This window comes from Psammomys obesus, unplaced genomic scaffold (genome assembly GCF_907164565.1).
Source record: "Psammomys obesus unplaced genomic scaffold, mPsaObe1.curated_primary_1811, whole genome shotgun sequence".
Taxonomy (NCBI): Eukaryota; Metazoa; Chordata; class Mammalia; order Rodentia; family Muridae; genus Psammomys; species Psammomys obesus.
In genome coordinates, this window is record NW_026587556.1 from 6,603,021 (window position 1) to 6,619,828 (window position 16,808).

Here is a 16,808-nt window from a genome sequence, read left to right on the forward strand (position 1 = left end):
TTTTATCTAAGCAGTTGAGTATAAGATGACGATACTCAAGAAAGACTAGATGAAGTCTTAAGGGCAGTCTGGAGGCAGGCTGGAGTCTCCTTGATGCTCATTGTAGATAATGGTGTTTTAAAACACTCTTTGTGGTAGGATCCATACCTAGTTTTGCAGGAATTTGTATAATTTCTATTAAAAGCCTTATTCTCTTTTAAGTTTGTTTGAGTTGGAAACCCGCAAACCACAATGCATCTCATGCTCATGTTCCCAAGGGCATTTTCACAGGACCATGCTGAGGTCATGTAGTAAGCTGTTGAAACGTTTTAAGAATCCCTTTAATGTATTGCACAATCTTGGCCTGATTAATAAAAAAGATATTTGAAGAAAGCACTTGCGAAAGAGGCTAACTATTAAAATCTACCTGTAGATAATCTATATAACATTCTATAATGCACTGAGCTTCCCTCAGATAATGTGTCATTGTGGGAGGAAAACAATAAAACTATCACTTCAAGAGTTTTGAGTCAAAACATCTTGGAATTATTGGCAGATTCAGGCAAAACCCCTGTGGTATTTGTGATTGACAGCAGATATTCACAGGGGCCACTTAAACCATTCAAAAATCAGATCATTTAATCAAAGGATGAAAAGGTGGAAAATATTCTATCAAGCCAAGAAAATGCGTATCATCTGTTGCCTTTCAGTTGAGAGAAATAATTCGTGTCCTTGAAAACAAGGGTGTGATGAAATTGTTCGGTTAGAAATAGTTTTTACCCTGAGCACTGGGGGCCCTGAAGAGAATGATACCCCAACCAAGGACAATGTATAGAGAGGACCTAAAACCAGGCTCAGATGTAGCCTATAGACTCAACCCCGTAGACTAGGGTCCCTAGTAAGGGGAGCAGGAACTTTCTCTGGCATGAACTTAGTGGCAGGCTCTCAGATCTCCCCCCCCCCTTTGGGGTAGAACCTTGCCAGGCCACAGAGGAAGACAATGGAGAGGAAGATGGGATAGGGGAGGGGGGCACAGTCAGGATACAAGATGAATAAACTGTAATAAGTTATAATAATAAAAAAAATTTAAAAGAAATAGTTTTTTACCATCAAGTAAATGTTCACTTTCTACTGAGAATTTCCAAGCACAGATGGAATGTAAGTCATCCACTTGATAAGTGGCACACAAAATTCTCTTCAATTCTTTGAGTTTCCAGTCTCTCTTTCTCACCTCCATGGTTGGACATACCCCTTTTCACATCATCAAGAACTTCCTTCCTGTCCCTCATTCCAGGCCTTGTACTTCACCCAAAATGATTTCTAATTGAGCAAGCAGCTGTGCTGGCATAGCATGCATGGGGCATGGGGCCACAAAACCAGTGGTCCATTCCCACAGCTGAACACAAGTGGCCAGTTCCTTGTACCTGGGGCCAAGAAACTCCGCAATCCATCAGAGAAAAAGACTAGGACACTTCAAACAGAAATCAGACTTCAAAAAGGTACTTTTTATGGAAAATTAAAAATTCTAGAGGGCTGTCAATCAGAAATGAGGGAGGGCTGAGCACTTTTGGCAAAGAGTTTGTGAATATATTTTCATAAAAAGATAGCAGAGTATGGTTTCAGTGAATGACCTTCATGGCTAGACTGGATGTGACTCTGTTCATAAGCATAGGTAAGTCAAATGTACCTGTAACAATAATAAAACCTAAAGGGCGCCACCTTAAATACTTCTCAGGTTCTGTGGTAAGCCACCATGACCAACACAGCTTGCAGAATAAAGAGTTGGTTTGGCCCTTACAGTTTTGAAGGGTGGGGATCATGGCAGCTGGCAGTCAGGTATGACTCTGGAGCAGTAGCTAAGAGCTTACATCCTGATCTATAAGCATGAAGGAGACAGACCTTGCTGATAATGGTGTGAGTCTTTGGAAACCCCAGAGCTCACTCCCAGCAACATACCTTCTTCAATAGAGCCACACCCCCAATCCTTCCCGAACAGTTCCCCCAAGTGGGGAACAAGTTTTCAAAAAGATGAGCCTATGGAGGGTCAATCTCAGTCAGGTACCATAATAATGAAAGCTGCTATTGTGCTGTTACCATCCAGCCTTGCCTGGACTCCTACTCGCTGAAACATCTCATTTGATGCTGCCAACAGAGAGTTAAAATTCTGTTTTAATGTTTGACATTTAGAGAAACTGTAATTCAGAATGTTCATAAAAGTAGCAACCGACTCTGACACTTGGCCACTATTTTACACTCAGTCCCTTGAAGTCACCAAAAACAATTTTGCTAATCCTAAAGATAAAGCTGGTCAGCCCATTTTCAGAGGCACAAAGACTCCACTTGAAATTTCAGGAAAACTGTACTCCCCACAGCTATTATTCATGAATCTACAAGTATAATTTCATACCTACTAGTTTAGTCAATTTTGAATTTATTTTTCAGAAATGCAAAGAATACTAAATTTGCACTAAATCCCTACCACCTGGTAGCCAGTAAATACAATAAGGCAAGAGAATAAAATGAAATATTCTTTTAAATGGTCATTTATGTTTCTATTTGTTTTGCTTTGGAGATAGGGTCTTACTCTTAGCTCAAACGGCCTTGCCCTTGCTCTGTAACCCAGCGAGGCCTTGAACTCATGACATTCTTCCTTACTCAACCTATTGAGTGCTAGGATTATAGGAGTGATCAAACAGGTTGGCTGAATGGGCATTTTTACATGGCACATTAATGTGTTTTTGAAAGTATTTTATACATTTTTTAACTCTGATTTCCCCACATTATAAAAATGCCTTCAAAATTGGGGGGGGGGGGGACAAATACTCCAAGTATGAACGCAAAAAAGGCAGTCCATCTCTTGGATGGAACAAACAAAAACATTGAAACTTTCACATTCATCTCTGATTATTTCTATAATGCTAAGAGCAGATTGCTCTTTAGTGTTTATGAAAGTCCAGAGAAGCTGCACATATATATACTTAAATCCCCACCCCTAACAAAAAGATCTGGTGAATAAAGAAAACTTTTTTTTTTTTTTTTTTTTTTTTTTTGCTTTAGGGGTTCGATTACCAACAGCAATCAGAGCATAATTAAATATTTATGGTGATAGAATAATGACAATCAGAAACTACTCTTGGTCGGTAAGAGGGCAGTCTGTAACATCTTTGGAGGTGATATGAGAAGATGACATCTGACAAATAAAATCATTCTTCCTCATTTGATAAATAGCTTAATGACTAAAAAGAAGCCATAGACTAACAAAAAAAAAATCTTTACATTCTGAAACACTTAATTTGCAATGAAAATAATTAATAAACTAAATTTCACTTGTCATAATTAAACTGGACTAGAAGGGACAATTAGTTGTGAAAATAGGGATGAGCCATCATTTGAGCAACTGTATGAGAGCGGGTAGAATTAAAAAAACAAAACTAAACTAAACTAAAGCTAGACAATATTGTGATTCTACTGTTGTAGAAACTTTTGCTTTGGTAACTTTGCTCCTGATGAAATATAAATGGAACAATGAAAATGTTGATGAATAAGCTCTTAAGAAATATCTGTGGGTTAGCTTATCTAACCCTAAGTTTAGATAAGCTGAAAGCCCTGCGCATCTCACAACCTTAAAGTGACATTTGAGAACATAAAGTGAGCAAGCCAGCTTCTGGGTCCAACACTGGCAGGTGGGCACCTCTTCCCAGGAGTCAGCAGGCGTGACTCCCTGGTATTCAGGGCCACCTCCTGATTACTCATACAACACATAGCATACAGGCCCCTAATATCAAACTCATACTCCCCATTATTTTATTATAAAAAATATCTGACAGTCTTGGTAAGAAAACAAAACAATTGTTTTGGTGTTGTTTGGGGTTGTTTTCTTTTTGGTTTTTTGGTTTTGTTTGTTTGGATGGTTGGTTGGTTTTTTTCAAGACAGGGTTTCTCTATGTACCCTTGGCTGTCCTAGACTCACTTCTTCTTTGTAGGCCAGGCTGGCCTTGAACTTACGGAGATCTGCCTGCCTCTGCATCCCTGAGTTCTGGGTGCTGGGATTCCAGGCATGTGTCACCACTCCCAGCTTCACATTTCCCTCTAAGTTAACATTTATGTAAAATAAAGGCGTCTGTGTTAAAGAACTTCATTTTCCAACAAATTCTTCTCCTTTAAAAAGGTATGTGTTTATGTTGTGTTCACTTTGTCTGTTGATTGCATCAGACCACATGAAGCATAGATTTGCACCATCTAAGTGCAATATTCAAGGTGCTATGATTTCATGAGCACTGAGTTTCTTAAAACTTGTTCTGCTCTTATGGGGCATGTGGCTATACAAGCAGCCATTGTGATGCCATAACATTTAACTCTTAGGTGAAACATAGTCCAATTCCCACACACACAAAAAAGGTATGTGTTGTTTCCAATAATTCATTAAAAATTAAAAACTTCTATTCTAAATGGATAAATAGGTCAAGAAAAATATCCTATAATTTTGCAACTGTTAGAAACTGATACATGAGTCATAATAAAATCTTCCCAGAAAAAAAAATAGAATTCCTTTATATTTTAAGTTATTACAAGAGTCTGAGATTAGCAAATATCTTCTATTTGTTATAGTAATTGAAGTAATGAAATAAAAATACTGACAGCCATGTCTGTAATCCCAGCACTCAGGGAAGCAGACACAGGTGAATCTCTGTAAGCTTGAGGCCAGCCTGGTCTATAAAGCAAATCCAGGACAGCCAGGATACACAGAGAAATACTGACAACATATAAATTTGAAGATTGTTATAGAAGAAAATTTTCAGGTGCCCCTTCTCCTTGCTTGGCATTCATCCTATCCAAGTTATTTTATGCCTTGCAAATAGCACAGTTAACCGAACACATAAAAGCTTTTACTCTACAGAACTAAGTATGATTTGCTTTACACATTTTGAGACAGTTAGTAATATGATCAGAGTAGATAGTAACTGTGAGACCTATCGTATTTATTTCTATGAAGAGCAATCTCTGAGTCTCAAACCATGGCTATATTTCTGGTTTTAGGAAAAATAAATGCCCCTGACTTTGGAAATGTTATGCAGCTTAAGTGTGCTGGATCTAGAAGACCTGTAAGTATGACTACGGACATGTAGCTGATTCTAAATTGTATTTTTCTTTTCTTTTTTTTTTTTTTAGTTTAGACCCACAGACAATTTCAATCAAATAGTAAAATATTGTATCATGTGACTTAGGCTCCAGAGCAATGGTTATTGTTCTTTATATAAGTCAATAAAGAATTTTAAAAAAAGCAACCAGGAAATTCAAAAGTACAAACCTGGGCATCTGAAAATGCATCCTTCATACTGTTGATTGGGCCATATGGGATCCCACTTCCTTCAAAGAGACAAAGCCACTTGGCTGTCACTTCTTCTGCAAACCTAGGTATAGAGAAACAGGGTGCTTTACAACCAAAAGAAGGTGACACCAGCTTTCCTCTTATGTGGCCATCTTTCAGAGTAACTAATTGTGACAACAATATGCTTTCCCTTCACTCTGGGAGTCTAGAGAAACCCATCTATAGAATGTGATTTGAGTGGTCCTGCTGTGGTCAGAGAAGCCACCCAGGCTAGTAGAGTGCTTCCTCCCAGTTCTAGCCTAAGTAAGTATCCTCTGACAGAGCATCTCTGGAAGGAGACATTTGAAGGACATGCACTGAATTATAAGTGCTTTTGAGTGAAACATATATAAGCATCATAATTGCACTGTGAGCATGAAATCAAGACATAGAATATTTTTTAAGTTTCAGATACGCTATACCAGGTTAGAGTACTAGATAATCCTTCAAAAATAAAAAAAAAAAATTAAAAAATGGATTTTTTTAAAAAGAAAAAAACTAAAAACAAACTAGTATTTTAAAAGTAAGCTACTAATGAGATAGATAAGAATTAATGGCCGCAGTCACTGGCTTTAACTCCTTGTTACTCTATCGGCACCGTGAGGTAGAAATTGGAAAAGCACATATGTAAAGACATCTGCATTCAACACCTAGTTTCTACATACAAGGCATCACTTTCTACCATTATGTTCAATGACCTTCCTTTTCTCTGGAATTGAATTGTAGTGAACACAGATTTTTCCTGTCTGAGTGTCCCACACGCCTCTAGTACCCGAGCTTGGGGAGTAAAAACAGAAGGATCAATTCAAGGTTATGTTAGGCTACATAACAAGTTTAATACCAGCCTGGGCTAATATATATATATATATATATATATATATATATATATATATTAGCCCAGGCTAATAATATATAATATATATATTTCAGTACCATAATTTGAGCTCTCTACACGCAGTTTGAAATAATATAATTCACTTTGAAGTATTGAAAATCATTTTTTTTTTCATGAAAATACCATAATATAAGGCTAAATATCTGGCTTCTGGTTAGTTCTTGACCTTTTCTTTTCAATCACTGCTACTGTTGTCTCCTGGCCAAGACTTCCAGAGCGAGAAAGAGACAGATTATCAAAATGATACATGTTGAAAAAAATCAAAAAATACTTTACACCTAGAACCTTTTTTCACAAAGTGTCTGTTATTTAGGTTTTCCTAAGGGGTGTGTTATAATAGTTGGTCTGATAAATTTTCAAGATAACTAATTTATAATCAGTGGACCACGCAAATGGTACAAATGATATACACAGAAAATGTATGTCAATAGATCAAGGGGTCGGGCTAGCTAGAGAAAATTTTGGGACCATGTGAAGCTTTAATATTTATACAAGCTTTCTGTCCTCAGGGTTTACTTCCAATTATAGGCAAAATGAGGCTCTATTTCATTTTACAGAAGATAGCCTATGCACTTTGGAAAGGAGCCTGGGGCATAGTAAGTATCTGGGACCTAAGCTGTGGCCACTGTGTAAGTGTGGATGGTGCTCAGTCCCTAGATACCACAAAAATCAATCAGTCAGAGATGACTGGCATGCTGCATTCCACCTCTCCTAGAAAACCAGCCCTTCATCTTCTCCAAAAACCTATCTCTTGATCTAAGTCCGATGGGAAGCTTTTCTTTATCCACAAAGGGGTTGCAATAAAAGCACATGTTTTCACTAACCACAAAAGCTCTCAAGAAATAAATAAGAACAAAAGAAAAAAGAAAAAAAATGCTGACCTGAAACAGTCAGAGCAAAAGAATTTGGAGGATAAGGCAAAAGTGAGTGGAATGTCTAACCAACCAGCTCAGCTCTGCAAGGGAGTTGTGCGGAGTTCCATAAACACCGCAGCCTTAACTGGAAATTAACTTGTCTCAAATATTTAATCCTTGAATTGTGTCAAACCCACTCAACACAAGAAAGCAGTATTCTGAACCAGACATCTTGAGATATGTTATAGAGCAGCTATCTTTTCCAGTTATCAGCTTATATCATAGAAGCACCAACAAGTTCAGTGTCATGACCTTGCTAGCCCAGGGTATAAATCACAAGTCTCAAAGCTCTTAGCTGGTGAGCCCTAAATGTTTTTATTTGGGTTTTTTGTTTGTTTGTTTCTGTTTTTCTGACCTCAATTTGTAGAGTGAAATTAAATAATAATAACCAAAACTCTGGCAGATGGTTCCTGCTTAAGCCATAAGCAATGGAACTACTATATGTCCCCAAGTTTGCAAAGGAAAATGGAGGCACTCTGTATTGAATGAGTTGCCTGTAATTTGCCACTCTTGCTCTCTTTCCATCTGGCACCCCTGGAGCTGTGGAATGTCATATCTCTTCAGCAACAAACCTGAGCTGGTTCATTTGCTTGCATTTTGGAGGTTGAAACATGGAAGCTTTATTGGGGTTCAAATTCAAGTTGGCATTCTAGCCTAGGGTTCATCTCACAGCACAGCGCTGCCATATCTGGAAGATAATGACAGTCACTGGCCACAAACATTTACTGGGAGAAGACTGCCTTTTAATCCTCACATAACCCAGATCTGTGCTCCTGAGTCAGCTGGTTGCCCTCTCTGCACTCCAAGCCATCCATGTTTTAGGACAAGTATAATAGTTGTAAATTACTTATGGTAGGACATGATAAGTAACCAAAATGGCATTTACTTGGCAGCGATTCCACTCATAATAAAAATAAGGGTAACAAAACCTCCCATAATTGCAGATCACCATTAGAATGTGAGTTCTACAGTATCCCAATCTATTACTACTTATCTGTCAGGTATTTTTTGGTCACAAAAGCTTAAGTTTCCAGAACTTATAAAATATATTTTTATCTTTGTTGTTGTTGTTGTTGTTATCATTTGTTTGTGCCTTTCTCTATAAAAACATCTTTGTACTGAGGCCTCTAGGGATTTAGCGATGACTCGACTCAGGAATCCCACTTGGTCTTCATTATGCTTGGAGCTCTACCATAGGGAAGGATGAGGCAGAGACTCAAGCTGAGCAGGAAACAATAAATCAGGCTTTTACCAGGCCAACAACTAAGACACTTAGAAACAATTTAAAGAGTCACCAACAAACACCGCTTGTGGACAGACTAAAGAGGTTAAGGGTTCGCTTTCATCTCATCTTAAGAGTTCAGTGTAAAGCCAAAGCTTCAACTCTTAAAGGCGATGAGAGTGTGCATGCTGACTTTGTTGTCATGGCTGCATGATGGCTGCAGGCCTCTAGGCAGGACCTTATAAATGATGAGAATATGTGGAGCCCCTGTTAAATCCATAGCTGGATGAGGTCTGTGCACCTCTACCCTTAGCCTGCTGGCTTCAAAATTATTAACAACAATGTGAAGCCAAAGAAATGTTGTCTCTTTCCTTATTGCCTGACAGGATTTTTAAAGTACTCAAAGAGAACCTTTCTCCCCCCCCCCCCTTTTCCAGAGTTTTCCTAATAAAGGGCAAAGTCCTTTATTAGAAAAACCATAAGTGCATCAGTGCCGCTGTACTTGGATAACTATTTCCTTGAAATAGTTGTGCACCATCCCTGCCTCTTAGACTATTTCTGCCTTCTCTTCTGCATAGAACCCTGAACTTAAAAGGAAGGGGTTTGATAAAGACACCCAGGTTAATGCTGATTTTTCCAAAATTTCTCATTCTCTGCACAGTGTCCAGTTATGGGCTGTTGGGAGTTGGTCTGGTGCTACGTATTCTAATGCTAATTACTAGTCTCCAAGATCTGGTTGCATCTTAGACAAGCACATTCTCATGTATACCATTTGATGCTGTGTAACTCACTACCTAATTATCCCTGATTAGTTAATAAAGTTGCTGACAGTGTGAGCTGGACAAAAGAGAGGTAGGCAGGGCTTAGGTTCCTGGGCTTGGGGTCTGAGAGGGACCACAAGGCTGGGAGAGAAGGAAACAACACAGAAGATGTAGTAGGAGGAGAGGAATATGGAGAAAAGGAAGTTGTCATGGGGCAGTATGGACCATGAGCACATGGCTATGAAGACAGATGGAACAGAAGCAGCCCAGACAGAAATGATTAAGTCAAGTAACATGGTGTGTGTAGCTGGGAAATATTAAAATAGCTTAGAGAGTTGATATCTGCCCAACTCTAGTGTTTTAAAGTTTATAAAATAAATTATAGTCTCTCTGTGCCAATTATTTGGGAACTAGCCAGGGTAGAGAAGCCTTCAAGAGTCTAATATAATTTTCTACAACAGTGGGTCTCTGTGCCGATTACTATGTGCTGCAAGAGGAAGCGTCTCTGATGAAGGTTGAGTGATACATTGGTCTATAGATATAGGAATATGTCATTAGGAGTCAGATACTTGCATAAGATATACACAAGTTAAAGCTAGACACAAATTCCAGCATTAAGAAGAAAAAATAGACACAAAGTCCCACCCATAGCCAAGAAATTATCTGCAGTCGATACCTTCTGGAAGAAGGAAAAATCAGTTTTCTTCAATGGAGTGAGTAGACGGCCAACACAAATCTTACTTCACTCCTCTCCTCATTTTGTTTTGTTTTAGTTTGGATTTGTTGTTGTTATTGTTGTTGGAAAAAGGGAGAAAGGACGTGAAGTTTGATGAATAGGAGAGAGGGTTATATCTGGGATTATTTGAGGAATAGGAAAATATGGTCAAAGCGTGCTGTAGGAAAATGTCTTAAAATAAGAAAAAATAGATTCTGAGACAAATGCAAAATTAAGGCTCTCTTGTTTTTTATCTTGTTATTTAATTTATTAGTGGTGACGGTATAGTAGTAGTGGTGGTAGGCATGCATTTGGAGGTCTGTGGAAAACTTTGTCAAGTTCATTGTTTCCTTTAAATGAGTTGCAGGGTTCATACTTAGGTCATCAGGCTTGTGCTACCAAAACAGAGTTTAGGTTGTCAAGCTTGCAGGACAGGTGCTGTATGTGCTGAGCCATCTCACGAGCACTATGTTGCTCTTTTCTTTTTAAACATGAGACAGAAAATATTTTATCAATATGTACTAAGTTATCTGATAATCTTATATATGATACTAGAAAAAATCTGATATTAGTTATCTGATATCTGGTATTAGAAAGAAATCAATGAACATGGTGCTATGAAAAGTTAATAAATGTCCAAAAGTTATGTAAGAAAGGTACTCTTCCTCTCCTTCTCCACCATTCTGGTCTTCCTTGTCCTGCTATCACCTGCCTTAGCATCCTCTCTTCTCAGCCAACCTCCTTTATTTTGGCAGATTCCAGCCTGCTTCCTACCAAGGACCCTGTGGCAGGGATGAGTGGCCCAGATCCAAGCAGGCTAACCTATGTTACTGCTGCTTCCTCCATTACAGTTCTCCTGTTCTTGCAAACACCACCATCTAAGTCAGACAACACTCCCATACTTCTCTTATCTACTGAGAGCAACAGTAGCCCAGCTCTGCTTCCCACCAAGGACCTTGTAGCCTTGTATGAGGTCCCACCAAGGACCTTGTATGACCTTGTATGAGGTAGGTGTACTCATTCCCTTCCTCTTCTGATCCAGTTGTGCACACCACATCCAATTTCCAGTTCTTGCCTGAATCCCACGCCTAGCTCCAATCAAGCAAATTTCCCTGAATCATTGCTTATGTGCACCACCTCCAATGTCCAGAAACAGCAGGAGTTGCACATTGTCTACACATGCTCTGTCTGATCAGTCTTGCTGCACTTTTCTCCAGCTTGCAAACTTGGCTCTTATCCTTATCCTTATCAGGGATCAAGCCTATCCCTGGCTCTAGCCTATCCCTACCACATAGCCTTGGGAGCACAACATATGCTAAGGTGTGGTCTGGTATGCTTCCTCAACCCTATCTTACCCGTACCCTCTGAGTGTCCAGACCGATCTCTGGTTACACATCTGTGTGAGGTTCAAGCCTTATAATTCCTGGAACCTGCCCTCAGAATCCTCAAAACTCAGGCCTTGTTGATAGAGCCTGAATGCTGTACTATCCCAAGGAAGTCTACAAACTCATCTCAGACACAACAGAAAAGCCGAAAACAAAAAACAGAAGTCCACATGCCCAGGTCACATAAAAACAAATAAACAAAACAAAACAAGATTTAAAAAATATTCAATCTGAAAGGCCACCACAGTGTACTTCCCCCGAAGTCTACCAGTCTATAGAATTGTTCTCCAATGAAAACAACCTAGATCAATCCCAGAACAGAAAAATTAAAAGAAAACCATAAATTTCCTCAAAGAAATCAAGGACTTTAAAGAAGACACAAAAAAAAAAAAAACAGGCAAATATACTTAAATGATGAACTTACAGAGAATAAATCCATGATGTCCAAGAAAACAAAAGCATAGGGCTTAATAAATTGACAAAGATAATCTATGATTTTTAAAGTCAAATTCAGTGCAGAGAATATTGACTAGAACTCCTGTTGAAATGAAGATGAAAATGAAAGACTCAATATCCCAATTTAAATACTCAGGTGCGGGGAAGGTTTACCAATAGAGTGAATTGAGCAGAAGATCAAATATCAGGACTCAGAGAAAAAGTAGAGGTTTTACAGCACACGAAATCAATGATTATAAAAATTATTATAAAAAATAAATACAGAAAACGAATGTCCAGGAATTATGGGATATAATAAAAAGACCAATATTCATATTATAGGCACAGTTGAAGGAGAAGGATCAGGTCAATGGCATAAATCACACTGCTAGAAAGTTAATAAAAAACTTCCTTATACTTAGGAAAGGCACCCATATACATACAAGAAGCACAGAGAACACCAAATCAGAAAATATAACCCATGCCATATCATAATTAAAACAATAAATATGAAGAAAAAAGGAAGAGTATTGAAAGCTACAAGAGAAAAAAATTACAAGCAACATACAAAGAAAAAACTATCAGAATAACAGCTGATTTCTCACTGGGAATTTTAAAGCTTGAAGAGCCTGAAGCAATGTTCTTATAGTTCTAAAAGAACTCAAGTGCCAACCTACATTAGTGTACCCAGCAAAACTATCTTCCATAGATGACAGAGAAAGAAACTTAAAGCAAACATGTTATTCCAATAAAAAATAGACTTCAAACCAAAACTAATCAAAATAGATAAAGAAGAACATTTCATTCTAATAAAAACAATGATTACTCAAAAGACATTACAACCTTAAACATACACACACCAAACTTCAGGATACTCAGTTTCCTATAAAAACACAAATTAACATGAAACACATTAATAGTAAGTGGTTACAGTACTGCACTTTCTCCAAAAAACAGGTCATCCAGACAAAAATAAAGAGAACCATCATGATTAAATTACATCATAAAACAAATAGACCTGATAGATATCTACAGAATGCTTTTCCCAAATCTCAAAGAAGGTACATTCTACTCAGCAGCCCACAGAGGCTTAGACAAAAAAAATCTTAACAAATTTCACAAAAGTTAGTGGGTTACATAGTAATGGAATATGGGACTGCCTCTGACATAATCTGATTGGCCTGCTCTTTGATCACCTCCCCCTGAGGGGAGAGCCTTACCAGGCCACAGAAGATGACAATGCAGCCATTCTTGATGTGATCTGATAGACTAAGATCAGAAGGAAGGAGAGGAGGACCTCTCCTATCACTGGACTTGGGGAGGGACATGCGTGAAGAAGAGGGAGGAAGGGTGGGACCGGGAGGGGAGAAGGAAGGGGCTTATGGGGGCATACAAAGTGAATAAAGTGTAATTAATAAAATAATAATAAAAAAACTTAAAATCAAGAGCAAACAAAGCTCTACTAAGTATATAAACTCAAGAAGATTAAACAACTTATTACTGAATGACAAATCGGTGAGAGAAGAAATCAAGACAGAAAAAAAAAATCCTGGAACTAAATGAAAATGAAAACACAATACAACAGAACATCCAGACACATTAAAAGCATTCCTATGAAGAAAATTTACAGCTTTAAGTGCCTACATTAAAAAAATCAGAAAGAGCACAGATAAATGACTTAATGATGTAATTCAAGAATTTGGAAAAACAAGAATAAAACAAACGCAAATCTAGGAGATGGCAAGAAATAATAAAAATCAGAGCAAAAATTTAATGAAATAGAAACAAAGAAGATGATACTAAGAATTAAAAATCAAATAAGCCTGTTTGAGAAGATAAACAGGAAACACAGACCATTAGCCTATCTACTAAAAGAAGAAAGAGATGGCTCAATTTAATAGATTCCAAAAGAAGAAGGGAAGCATTAAAACAAACACTAAAGAAATTAGAATGTTATGATGAAATACTTTAAAAACCTGCATTACATTATGTTGAAAACCTCAACAATATGGTCAGGTTTCTAGATTCATCCAAAGCATCAGAGGTAAACCAGAGGGAGATCAACAACCTAAACAGACCAATAAAAATAGAGAGATGAAACAGTAATAAAAAGCTTTCTAAACACAGCCCATGACCAGAAGGATTCAAATCAGAATTCTAGCAGACTTTCAAAGAACTATAGCAATACATTCAGAGAGAGAGAGAGACAGACAGAAACGGAGACAGAGACAGAGAGAGAGGCAGAGACAGCAACAGACACAGAGCCACTTCAAAACTACTTGTATAAGGCCAGTATTACTTTAATACTAAAACAAAATAAAGACATCAGAAAAAGAAAACTAAAGACCAATATCCCTGATGAACACAGATATAAAAACACTTAGGAAAATACTTAAAACACAACTAGACATATATAAAAGAGGTCATCCACCATGATCAAGTTGGCTTTATCCCAGAAATATAAGTATATTTCAACATTTATAAGGTAATCAATAAAATAAATCATATAACAAGAATCACATATTCATCTCAGTAGACACAAAGGGCCTTTTACAAAATCCAACATATCTTCATGATAAAAGTCTTAAAGATAAGAAAACTGAAGGGGACATAACCTCAACATAATGAAAGTTATATATGAGAAATCCACAGATACCAGCATCCTCAATGTATTTGGAACCACAAAACACCCATATAGCCTAAGCCAAAGAAAAGAAAATGCTAAAGTATTACTACTTCGGATTTCAAGATACACTAGAGAGCCATAGTAATAAGAACAGTGTGGTACTGTTAAAACAAACAAACAAACAAACAAACAAACAAACAAAAACCAGACATTATGGACCAGCTGAAGAAAAGAGATGACACAAACAAGTGAACATTTAACTACTCCCACCAGATATTTAACAAAAAAGTCAACAAAATCGTCACTGTAGAAAATATAGCATAATCAAGAAATGGTGTTGGAAAACAGTATATCTACATGTTTAAAAAAAAAAAACAAAGTTAATATCAACCAACTTGCATGAACATTAACTTTAGATGTTTACAAAAAAAAAAAAAAAAAAAAAAAAGAAGCCCTCAATGTGAAACCTAACATTCTGTAACAGACAGAAAACATAGACAAGTACCTACAGGATGTAGGTGTGGGAAAAGGCTTTCCGAATAAGACTTGACATACTATAGCTAGGAAATGGAAACAACACTAACATCCTTCAATTAATGAATGGATAATGACAATGGAATACTATTCAGATGTATAGGGAAAATAAATGAACTCATGAATTCTTCAAGTAAAGGGATAAGTGAGCAAACTCAGATTGAGAAGGAAAAACGACATGTTTTCTCTAACCTGTAGTTCATAGCAACAAACCTTCAGATGTGAGAAGGTAAACTAGACAAATCACAGGAACCAGGACAGCAAAGTGTGACTATGGGATGGAGAGTACTAAACGGGAAAGTACCAGGATAGAGGTGATATGAAGGTATAAATGGAAAAATAGTGGGCTTTAACTTGAGGGGGAGGGATGGAAGTCAATACAGAAGGAGATGATAGAAGGGATGAATAATGCTAAGTATGTTTGAAAACTCATAAAGAATCATATAAATTTATATTTACCTAAAATTATCTATAACACATATAAGTGTATATATAATACATATAATACACACACATACACACCAATGTTTACAGATGAAATGAAGTTATTACACATGGGGTAAAAATATTCCTTTAAGAGACATAGACTATGTAATAAAAACTCTGGGATCAGGTATGAGAAACCCTCCTTTGTTGCCAAGAGAGTTCCAAAAGCTCCAAGACAATATGGAGTATTTCCATTGGCCCCAGACTGCCTCCTAGAAGTTGGCCCTATTGCTGAAGACATCATATAATTCAGATGTAGGTCTTAAAGGAATCAGGGTATATCTGACATAAAAATCTCCTCCTTTGGATTTATGTTTCATAAAACCAGAAGTTGTTATGCGAAGTGCCTAAGGAAGAGGTGTAATTAATAGTTCTACCAAGCTGTCATGCCTATGAACCACAACAATCTCCCCACAGCAAGCGTAATAGTGAGGCACTAAAGGTGTAATAGTGAGACACATATCTTGAAGATCACATCTGTTTAATTAGACTTAAGGGACACTTAATAAGAGTCTCTTTATTAATACTACAGTATGTACGTAACATTTACATACTACTCTATTGATAATATGGTATTTATATTACATTTGTGTTTATATTTTTACTTTATCTGTGAATCTTTATCCATGTTATATCACATATGTACATCTCTGTATTCATGCTATATTTTGATTACATCTGTGCATGTCTATTTATGCTATATTATTTATATCCTATACGCATCTCTCTATTCATAGTAGAAGACACCATATAATTATTCCTGTTTACCTCCCAATTCATTCCAGAGTTTCATATTACATTTGTGCTTATCTGTCATCATACAGTAGTATTTAAATTATATCTGTGCAGCTCTTCAGTTTACTGTCTTTATAATAAACATGTAGCTTTCACTGAACTCCTAAGTAACATAAGTAACATGTTTTATTTGTACATTTTATACTATAATGTCTCTTCTTATATGTGATGTTGATTTGTCTATCTAGCTATGTCATAAATGGATATGTGGCCCATTTATTTTATCCAGTGAACATAGCCAGTGTTTCCATTATACACAGTGCTTCTGTGTGCATTACCAGTTTTTGCAACATGTGCCCATAGAAGAAAGTAGAACTGTTGAGTCACAGACGCCTGTTACTGTGTTACCGTTGACCAAACAGCTCTCTAAAGGATATCACACTTGCTGGTAATTCTACCACACCCCACATTCTTGCCTTTGTTGCTACGGGAGTTAACGTTCTGCCCGCCTAATAAAGAGGGAGTGACGCCTTATGGCTACATAAGCTGCATTCCCCAGAGAAAGAGAAATCAATAGTGTGTCCTAATGGCCACAAGGTGTTGGAGGTTGTCTTGTTTCTTTTTCCGTTGTATATTATGGACTTATCAGAAGTGTTGAATTATCAAAGCAAAGATCCTTTGCCAGATATATGATTTCTAATTTATTTCTAGACTAAAGTTTGTTTTTGTTCTTATGTAAATTTTCATAGAGAA

The 16,808-nt window shown here is 37.2% G+C and overlaps 1 protein-coding gene across 3 annotated transcripts in view; it reads right to left on the bottom strand.

Annotated features, from left to right (window-relative positions):
- Sugct (succinyl-CoA:glutarate-CoA transferase) overlaps window positions 1-16,808 on the bottom strand; it is a 668,162-nt gene that overhangs the window by 328,037 nt on the left and 323,317 nt on the right. For all 3 annotated transcript variants that reach the window (XM_055603972.1, XM_055603970.1, XM_055603971.1), the window contains one exon: window positions 5,288-5,390. In XM_055603972.1, the coding sequence (XP_055459947.1) occupies window positions 5,288-5,390 (103 nt within the window). The remainder of the gene's footprint in view (window positions 1-5,287; window positions 5,391-16,808) is intronic.